The following is an 11,249-nucleotide window of genomic DNA, read 5'->3' on the forward strand; positions in this document are numbered from 1 at the left end:
TTAAAGAAACCAAAAAACGATGATGAAAACACAAAAATTGAAATAAATAAAGTAAAAATCACTTCGTTCGAAAATCATACAAAAAGAAATAAAGAATATTAAAATACCCCAACACACCAATTTGTATACAAAAAAAAAACACTCATTGATGGATCTACAAAAAAAATAAATAATAAAAAGGTCAAACAAACCTACATCCTTAAAAATACAGAAATCATCAAGTTCTATGAATCACAAATCACACAACAATTGTCAAATAAACCAATAAACAATAAAAATATTCAGTCTGACAAGTATCTAAACTATATATTATAAAAACAAAAAAAAAAAAACGATGAACTATTAGACTACTTATATAAATTACTATAAGAACTATTATATAACTTGTATAAGAATTACAGAATAATAATAATAGATACAAATTAGTACTTTAAGTTACTTACCAAAGTACTAAAATACATTTAAGAAAATTTAAGTCAACATAAGCACAAAAATAAATGTAAAAACAAGCAAATGCCTAAAAAAAAAAATGTAAAATGATTAACCTAAGTTAAGTTAGCATAAGGTATAACAAAATTTTAAAGCAAGAAAATACAAATAATTTGTAAAATTTTGTCTAACCTAATTTAAGTCCACGTAAACAATAAATAAATGTAAAAAAAATTTTTTTTTTTAAAATGTAGATTGATTAGTCTAATTTAAGTTAGCATAAGATATAAAAAAAATTTTAAAGCAAGTAAATACAAAGAATGTGTAAAATGTTGTCTAACCTTATTTAAGTCAGAAAAAGCATAAAAATGATTGTAAAAAATATAAAGAAAAAAAAAAGATGTATAACAATTAACCTAATTTAAGTTAGTATAAGGTATAAAATTAATTTAAAGCAGTAAATACTAAGAAAAAATAAATTAACCTAATTTAAGCTAGTTTAAGTAAGAAAATAAAATATGTTAAGGCTAGGAAATACAAAAAATGTAAAAAAAAACCTCATTTAACTTCTAAGATATCATAATTTTTTTGTTTTTAAGTACATTGTAAGCGAATTAACAAGAAAATGTGTATAATTAGATAAGCACACCAAAAATGTCATTGATTAAAAGTTAGAACCATGTAAAAGAAAAATTATTATTTAGAAAAAAAAATATATAGAATAAGAACAAAATATATATTTATTGTCATATGTCAACATGACAATAAATTGTACTCAACTATTAAATTTAAAAAAAAAATGTATATCTATCATTACAACACCAGATAGGGAACTTAAAATATAAAATATATAATATCATTTACAATAATAGAAACACAACAATGAAAAGAGGGTAGAACAAACTTTTAGTATCAGTTCTATCTTCCTAATTTCTCCCATATAATATGTAAGCTTTAATTTTTATTTCCATTGCCCCTTTTAGATTGTATAATAAAAATATATGTATATAAATGTCCAGTTTAAATATTATATTCAAACTTTTCAACTTTCGAACTTTCAACTTTCTTTTCACTTTCTCACTCTTCTATTTAAATGTTTGTACTGCTCTCACTTTCGCCCACGAGCGGTGTTGTGAGGGCACAACACAAAAAAGTGCAGGGTGGATGTAATGATATGCTCACGCATCATTATAATAAATAAACTAAAATCTTACAAAATAATAAATAATAGTTAGACTGTCGTTCATAGAAATCGGGCATCCCTTATAAAACTATTGTCACCGACAAAAAGGTCTTTGCCGCCGAAGAGAAATCTAGTTCGGAGAAGTACAAAAACCTTTGACAAAACCACCTACCACTCTCTGGTAGACATATCCGTGTTGTCTCTTAAATCAGTGCACGGGCACCAGCCACTGAGTAACAACCTCTCTAAATATCAATACCGATTTCAACGAGCGACAACTGGACTTCTTATGTTAAGTCAAAATCAGTGCGTTTTTATTTCAATTTGTATATTTGAAGTATTACTTTGTGTCACCTAAAATCTAAAACTCTTACAACATAATTCACAAACAACTGCGAATCAGATAAGGCATTTAATATAATATTTTATATTGATTGCAGTAATACTTTATATGTGCTTTTTACATAAATTATATTGTACTGTGTATTTGATCTAATTCTCGAATACACGATCTCGAGAGCCCTCCTAACACCTGGAGGAAGGTAATAGCTTAATTTTACTATTTTAACATCTGAATAAAGACTCGTGTTTTTATTTTTCGTATTTTTAAGTTATTACAAGTATTTCACTTAAAAAAAGATATTTTTGTGTACGGTCAGTATATTAAAAATTAATCAAAATTAAAATATACATTAAAATTATTTGTTTAATATTTTCTTTAGCCTAAAAATTACCAGTATTTGATTTTAATATAATTTGGGTTTTCCTCAAATTATGTATGTTCATAAAAAAAGCCATATCATTACATATAATTGTATTACACTATTACAGAAATTATTATATAAATTGTTTTTTTTTATCTGAACTCCAAAGATATTACCATTGCATGTAATGATCAACCTTATCCCTTAATTTATTTTATAATATTTATTCAACCATGAATAAACTAAAGTAATAGCATATTTGTAATGTTAACAAAATATAAATGGTATTGGGTACCATAGTACTAAAAAAAATACAAATGATACATTTACCATATTATATATATATTTTTTTTCAAAATGAATAAAATTATACACCTCTAATTTTATTTTGTAACAATATTTTATATTTTAAATTGCATTTATTAATTTTGTTAATAGTTAAAATATTATTATAAATAAGAAAAACTATAAAAATTACAAATACTGTATATTATTTTATCAGTGTATCACTTAATTACAAGAAATCTAAAATGATACAGATCCTTTCTGGTATGGTTTTATTAGTAAATAATACAAATTATGTGTTGAAGAAAGTACCTTATATACTTATTAATTTTTCGTAGACAATTGCTGCTCATCTTCAACAAGGTCATGTCCTTTTTCACGCATCCATTCGTCTTGAACAAACTTGGACATGTAATTTCGTATACCGTCAGGCAATATAACGACTAGTCTTTGACCTTTCTTCATAGTCTTGGCTACTTGAAGAGCAACATACATTGCCGAACCACTGCTTCCACCTATTAAACATAAATAATCATGCTATTAATTCATCAGTACTGTATTTATTGGGCTTTTTTTATATATATATATTATATTTACCACACAACAATCCTTCTTCGCGTGCCAATCTTCTAGCCATGGGAAAAGAGTGTTTATCATCAGTCTTAATCCATTCATCTACAACTGATCTATCTGTAATAAAAAAAATAGTATGAAACTAACTGATTAGCGACTGGATATATATATAGACACGGACATTCCATGGTATCCCTGAAGAACTGACTTAACCCTTAGTTGATAGTTGTTTTGATTATAAATCATTTTAGCTGTTATGACATATAAGGTTTATATTTTTTTTAAATAAAATATAATAAATTCAGTAATATTGGGAGTTTTGATGATATTAGATATTTAATTTCAAAATAACTTGGTTTATAACTTGATAAAAGAACATGGTATGATGACATCTTTTCCAAATAATTGACAGACTGCGCACACAAATCGCGGTTCTTTTGATTGGTCAATAAATTCCCGACAAAATGTATTAATTTTAAATAGTTTATCATAATTTATCTAAAATAAATAGTAAATTGCTATCATATAATATACTATTATATTAATATCTTAATATTATCATCTATATTTTTGTTTTTTTAACTTAATTACCACAGAATAAGTTATTGTGTAAGCTAATACTTAAATTACAAGTTACTTAGTTATCCCTTCATCAGTTCATCATGCCTGTTTGAGTGAATTATGGTTGTACAACCGGTAGCAAAAAAAAGGGATTATAAAGGATACCTCGGTGCATGGCTATTGAAGAATGAGAACGTTATACCTATTTTTGGCCGAATGATTGAGAACACTTAAAATTAACAAAGAACTTACCTCTGACCCAAAAAATACCCGAAAAAGAATACGATTGAAAACGAATTTACATGCAACGTTGCCACATTATTTATTTGGCTATTGAAAGATTCATGCCCGTATGCATAAAATAAATATTCTTGAAAAAAGTCATCAATTAATAATTATAACCTTATACAAATATATGGGCACCTAATAATATGTAATACAAATATATGAATACAAGATGTAAAATAATATCTATTAATTATAAAAATATGTAATACACAGAACAACTTTTTAAACATGGCCACCTCCATTTATCCTTTTAATAATACTTTTATTCAAATTATGATTTTATAAGTATACCTGAAAACAAATATTTTCAAATTACTGATCATTTTGTACTACTCAAGGAATGTCCTGTGGCGATATAAACTTAAATTGTTCAAATGAAAATCTCCTTTTTTTATGAATATTATTTTGCGGGTAATTCTCTTGAAATTTTCTCTTCTCAAAATTCTAATAAGTAGTTTCTGAGTTATTAAAATATTCATACTGAGGATAATAGTCCTTAAATATGGTTTTAGAAAAATATAAACCGTATGTAATATTATATGAAGGTATAGTATTTGTTATACTTCAATCATTTTTACAACTTATTTATATTGATAGATCATTAGTAATTACTAACATTTTCAGATCATCTAAGTCCCTAAATTTACTTAACCTAGGGCATAAAAATATAAATTATTCTTAGTACCTTGACTCTAACTATCGTAAAAACATAATATATTTCTGAATTATTTCAATAGGTATCAACCAATTATGGTGCTCAAATTATCATTCGATTAAACTTGGCAACGTAGGAAAAAAATAAAATTTTGAGCGTTCTCAGTCGTATTTTACCGCGGTGCATATCCATTCTTTCCCAAAAGATGAGCAACTGAGAACTATTTGGCTCAAACAAATTCATTGGGGCAACAAGAAAATAAAAATTATAAATTTTAATACAGGTATCACTAAAATAAAACATAACTAAATACCCTTTAAGATTTTTTGTTAATATTTAATTATTACAATAGATGTAGTATGTTCCTTACATTTTTCTGTAGTTATAAATGTTACTATTATAATTTTTAATACGGAAATATAAAATTGCATACTAAATAAAAATATCTAATAAAAATTAATGATAACGGTTATTGATGATAACGTAACTGAATGGCGCCTACGTCACACGAATGCGTATCATGTAAATGTCATCATACCATGTTCTTTTATCATGGTTTATAATATATACCTATATCATGGCTATAAATACTATTGTCATCAGAGTACATAAGGTGATTGTAAAAATTTATTTGTTGGCAAAAAATTATATTATGAATATGAAACACATTACTCAATCTGTATTCTGTATCTGACATCTGTTCAGACTCCACAGAGTGGTAAATATTATAATCTTTTAATGTAATGCTGTTTAATAAATTGTTAGTAATAATAAATAAGTAATAATTAATATTTACTTTAGTCTATCTTATATAAATCAATTAATAAATATGATATGTTTAAATTAATTTAGTAACATAACTCATCACTGTTAAAAATAAGTGAGTGATTACTGTAAGTACTTTTATTTATGATTAAAATCACTCCTTCTTTTAAACGATACTTCTTTAAGAATATTTTGATAAAAATATAAAACATATTATTCAGAAATTTCAGGATTTATAATTATTGAAGTACTAAAATAATTCATAGGCAACAGCGGACCATTTGTGTTTAACATATTTAACACAATTTTGCACATTTTTAAGCAAATAAATACAATTATAAAAATGAGCCTTGGTCAATCGCTCGTACATGTTGTGAAAAATTAGAATATTTTTTTCACAATGCAAATCGAGGAAATCATTGTGACGTCTTATTGTTAGAACTAGAGTTGTCTATTTGATTGAAAAATAATTGTATATTTAAATTTTTTTATAATATGTTTCTTGGTTACCTAGGCATTGTTTTTCTAAATTATTATCGTTCTGCTATTGAATGTTAGCATTATTCGACAGTCGACAGTGGAATACCATCCAGTTCAATCAAGTCAAATTCGATTTTATTATTTTATTTAAGTATTCCCTTCTATTGTATAAACTGACCCACACAGTTATTTTTTATGTTCAAATCCTTAGATTTTTAGTTTGTAGCAGTAGCTGCTAGTCGAAAGAGGCCATAAATTATTTATGATTGTTTATTCGTTTAAGTATATTATAGAGATTTGACTACCTGCGGCGAACACAAGTCCGGTGTACCCCTACAACTACATGTATGGTATACAATTGTTCACACTTGTTAGCATGAATTACACGCTGATGTGGGACACGGGATATTATCAGTAACAATGAAAGAGCTAAATCCAAACTAAATTTGGTGAAAACGAAATTTAAAATATGTATGTTACAAGAGAGAATGGTTGTAATGATGATGATTCTTATAGAGCATGAATTAGCATCGCAGGTAAATCCTGAATATGTTATTGTTGTGTTCAAGAGTCTATAACCATTCGACCAACGCTTAGAAATTTTTAAAGTTATGAATTATAATGCCTAATTAAAAGTTAAAACTATATTTTTACATTTTACATGTACACTTTTGTTTTTAATTATATAAAAAAAACTAGAAAAGAAAATTATGATGCATGTCCTTTTGAGGAGAATTATTTATGAAACATATTTAATACAACATTTAAGAGTTATAGAAAAGTTATTTTTGTAGAGATATTGAGCTATTTATAAAATGTATAAAATACTGGAATTTACAGGGAAACAATTTGTGGCATGCCTATGCTAATCTAATAATATATAAGTCATTATTTAATAGCTAATAATGTTTACCCAATACTGTTGGCACAAAATCATAACCAATGCCTTCTACATCATACAGCTGTATATCTGTTTCGTTAAGACTTTCAGGCAGTGATAAGATGCTACCATAAGGATCAGCTGCTATTATGCGACATTTATCTCCAAGTTCTTGTTTCAACTTCCTGCCAATGCCTGTGATTGTGCCACCTGTACCAGTACCAGCCACTACTGCATCTACTTTATAATTTGTTTGTTCCAATATTTCTTGGCCAGTCCCATCAAAATGTGCCAGTGGATTATATTTGTTACGATACTAAAAACAAAAACAGCCATTAGTTGGTTATCAACAAACTTGACAAATTGCCTTACCTGATCAAGTATTATGGTATTTTCTGGATCTTCCAAATGTAACTTATGTGCTACACGTATCAAACCATCCAATTCATTAAAAGCAGCTGTTGTAGGTGTACGTATAATTTTTGCACCTAGCAATCGTAGAGCATCTACTTTCTCACGAGACATTTTCATTGGCATTACTACCATGCAACCATATCCCTTAACCGAAGCAGCCATGGCTAATCCAATTCCTATAATAAAATATCAGTAAGTGCATACGCAGATAAAATAAAATTAAAAATACTAAATAATCAAATACCGGTATTTCCTGATGATGGTTCAATTATTGTAATTCCAGGTTTTAGCAATCCTTGACGTTCAGCATCTTCAACCATTTTCCATCCAATTCTATCCTTAGTACTACCACCAGGATTCAAAAATTCACATTTTGCCACTAAACACAATTATTAATAAAAAAAAAATTATGTAAGTGACATGTTATATTTATAAATACTTACAAATCTCGCATTCAATGCCCTCTGCTTGAGGTATTCGATTCAACTTCACCAAAGGTGTATTGCCAATGGCGTGCAATATGTTTGGTAAAATTTCATTTTTATTATTTCTAAAAATTCAAAAACTGTAAAAGTGCACTAAATTATAAATAATATTATGCTTACACATTTTCATTGTGAATATGAGGATTATCTTTTGCACATGAATCTCTTGTCCAAGTACAGCGACTATCTTTATCTGGTCTGAATTTTTCAAAATATGCATCGATATCATAACCATTACAGTCGTCTTTTGTTTTCACTTCTTCGATCTTCGCCTTCTTGGCCAATACTACAGCTGGATCTGCCATCGTAACGCTAAAATTAAAACAACAACATAAACTTGTTTATCCGGTAGCCACTTGTCACGATTAGCATCAATTAGATACTCACTAATCAAGCAAATTACCTAATTAACCAATTACGCGTTTAATAGTACAGTTTTTATAGTACAAAACTATTAAATGAACGTATCATAAAATGATTTAAACGAATAAAATAAGTCAATTAAATAATGACAGATAACCTCTTGCCGGCTTCCGAGAGTAGATAAACGAAGATGAAGTGCCAAGCGCCGCACAACAAAATTACTGCACAAGTGCACAACTGCCGCTGACCAACCACCAATAGGCAACAAGTATTATTATGATAAGAAAACATAAGTTGATAATAAATACTAAATAAATACCTATAATGTTCTCATATTCTCGTGCATTTGTGTATATGTATTTAGTATACAGAGTGAACAATTTGACATCCAGCAAAAATATGGTATTGACTTATGACGAATGACTATAAATTAGAATTTTCTATTAAAATATTGAATTCTATTTTAGCACTTTATATAAATTATTTACCTGCACCATACTTGATGCTTTCTACAGTATTTTCTATTTTTATAGGTTTAGTTACCATTTACTAACTTGGTAACTTACTACTTTACTATAAAAAAAAAATAGATAAGTCCATAGATTGGTACCTACCTACTACTTTTTTTATTAAAAAGGGCCTTGTATAATTGTATTTTGTAAGAAGTATATTATACTTATTACTTACCGATGCCTATGTAGATTGTAGGTCCTATAGTCTAAAGAAAATCACTTATGACAATATGACATGAGTATATTATAATAAATTAATGGTCAATATGGACAATAGTCAATAATAGACTATATAACAGACGTAAAACGTTAAAATCAACACCTGTAATAAGATGGTACCTATACCTAATTTAATCATATGCATTTGATTTAAATAAACATATTGGAAATCAAAATAATGGAATATTCTGGCAGGTAATTTTTACAACAATTTTGAGAACAATTATACATTTTACTATTTTTTAAGTTTTTGAATGAAAACATATATTTTTATTTTTTATTTGAAACCAGAATATTATTTTTGGAATACGAGTAATCTACGAAAATCGAATTTTGTAGGTACTATCTACTTCTTTACGGGTTTGTAACGTAGGTAGATACTCGTATATTAATCTTTGGAACTAATTAGAGATGAAAGAAATAATTAAGTATTAGCCATTAAGCATTATATATTTTAATTTAGATAGATATTTAAGTATCTAGGTACTACCTATTTATTATAGATTTAGTCTCCGGTACCTACACCAAAAAATGTTGTTTCACTACTCCACTCGTCAACTTTTAAATACCTCCTACTAATAATTATTACTCATCCGAAGTTTGATTTTTATAAATCGAAATAATCTGAATAATATTCTGATTAGTCATTACTCATTATTCATCTTTGAAATAAATGAAATAAAAAAAAATTTATCAATGTTATCACACACAACAGTAAAAATTTAAAAATTATAACGATGAAAAATAGTAGAAATGCTGCTTAGTAGGTAACAACTTAAAAAATGCCTAAAATAATATTTAAAAAACGTTAATAGTTATAAAATATTGAGAGTTCTTTTATAAAAGATTCACACTGTATACACTATGTACGTTACATATTTTAATACCTATGGCCAGCGATATAGTTGTACGCATATTATGTAAAATATGTGAATATTATTTTCTTTATCAATTACTTCAAATTATTAGGTACCTACTTATATAAATACTAAATAGATTAGGTATTCGACCTTAATCAAACAAAAATCACGCCACCTGAATATCTAGTCTACGCAAAAAGTAATATTATTACGTGTAGATATTTGAGTACAAATGTGTTCAGACGTAACTATTGAAATGTGGCAGTAAAATAAAAAAACAAAATATACATGTAGTCTGTACCTGATATTATGTCAATCTAAAAGTAAAAAAAAGATTATACAATTAGTAATATAAATCATAATACATATTACATAATATTATTTGAAAATATGATATATACCGACAAACTAAGTAACCTAGTATATTTGTATGTGTCACACGCTGTCACTGCGGTGTCTTTATTATTGTATGCAGTGCCACATTTAGACATTTTGCGCCCCGGTACAAAAAAAAATTGGCGCCTCCTAAGCTCCGGTGAAAAAAAATTGCTTCCACCTAAGGGAGAATATGGGAGATAGATCCTCATTAACCTTTTAGATTTTGAGCACAGAAAAGAATATTTGTTTTACAATGTGTGCTTTTTTTTAAAAATATTGTTTAGTAATTGCTTGATCCTCACTCCGCAAAGATACATTTGAATTTATGTAACCTAAACCTTGCTTATAATTCATCATATTATACATTTTTTTAACCTATTTAAGTAGGTTATAGGTAATTCATGAATAAATTAAATAAAATTATATAAAACTAAACAAAATTAATAATAATTAAAAAAAGGTGGGTAAGTGGATGTCGCTCTGCTGTACAGTAGGTTTCAAGTGGGTCACTATATAATGGATAGTATTAAATTTGAATTCAATGATATGATATCACTGTATAAGAAAAACAATTCTGAGCGGAGACGGTTTGTCAGTCTAGATATTAGACATACATATTATAGGTAATACTTATCTATAGTATTATTAATAATTTTCAAATTAATCATATCACAATATCCATTAGGTAACGCGTTATACATCAACAACAAACCGTGGTACTATCATAGATATATAATAGTATACTTTAGAAGTTTCAAGTACCCACAAATAATATTATACAATCACAACAAAATAACTAAAATAGTTATTCCAGGTTTTTTAATATGTAATTTCGTCCAAATTTCAACTTAAAATTACTATAAAAATAAACTGTGCTTATGTATTTCTTAGAATTTTTGGTAACAGAATTAAATATTTACGTGGAATCTTGTTTTAAATATTCAATCCTTAGATATAAAAGTTGAACATTTTATAAATTTTTAACTACAAAATAATTATTCAATTTTAAATTTGATAAATTTTGTCAAGATTTTAACTTCAAATGCTTATAAAAAAAAATTGTGCCTATGTATTTGTAATATTTTTCAACTGCTATTGTAACCATGTATCACGAGCCCTGTATTAATTTTTTACACTTTTTGGGCCCAATAGATAAAACTTTATTGATATTTATAGAAAAAAAAACTAAAAAAATTGATAACTTACAATGTCCGT

The 11,249-nt window shown here is 26.8% G+C and overlaps 1 protein-coding gene across 2 annotated transcripts; it reads right to left on the reverse strand.

Annotated features, from left to right (window-relative positions):
- Positions 1-2,637: 2,637 nt before the first annotated feature.
- Positions 2,638-8,299, reverse strand: LOC100166111 (cystathionine beta-synthase). 2 transcript variants are annotated; one of them, XM_008183959.2, is made up of 8 exons: positions 8,090-8,299; positions 7,823-8,014; positions 7,661-7,767; positions 7,462-7,596; positions 7,176-7,393; positions 6,837-7,119; positions 3,199-3,291; positions 2,638-3,116 (listed from the first exon to the last, which is right to left on the reverse strand). In XM_008183959.2, the coding sequence occupies exons 2-8, from the start codon at positions 8,005-8,007 to the stop codon at positions 2,926-2,928; spliced, it is 1,212 nt and encodes a 403-aa protein (XP_008182181.1). In that variant the 5' UTR covers positions 8,008-8,014; positions 8,090-8,299; the 3' UTR covers positions 2,638-2,925. The 2 variants fall into 2 exon arrangements, with proteins under 2 accessions (XP_008182181.1, XP_008182182.1); XM_008183960.2 differs by having other exon boundaries at positions 8,106-8,280.
- Between the last annotated feature and the right edge of the window lie 2,950 nt (positions 8,300-11,249).

This window comes from Acyrthosiphon pisum, chromosome X (assembly GCF_005508785.2).
Source record: "Acyrthosiphon pisum isolate AL4f chromosome X, pea_aphid_22Mar2018_4r6ur, whole genome shotgun sequence".
Classification (NCBI taxonomy): domain Eukaryota; kingdom Metazoa; phylum Arthropoda; class Insecta; order Hemiptera; family Aphididae; genus Acyrthosiphon; species Acyrthosiphon pisum.

Coding starts and splice junctions, on each gene's coding strand:
- LOC100166111 (XM_008183959.2), bottom strand. CDS start 8,007: ATGGCAGATCCAGCTGTAGTATTGGCCAAGAAGGCGAAGATCGAAGAA. Junction 7,394..7,461: donor ACCATCATCAGGAAATACCG/GTATTTGATTAT, acceptor ATTTTATTATAG/GAATTGGATTAGCCATGGCT. Junction 7,120..7,175: donor ATACCATAATACTTGATCAG/GTAAGGCAATTT, acceptor TTTTGTTTTTAG/TATCGTAACAAATATAATCC.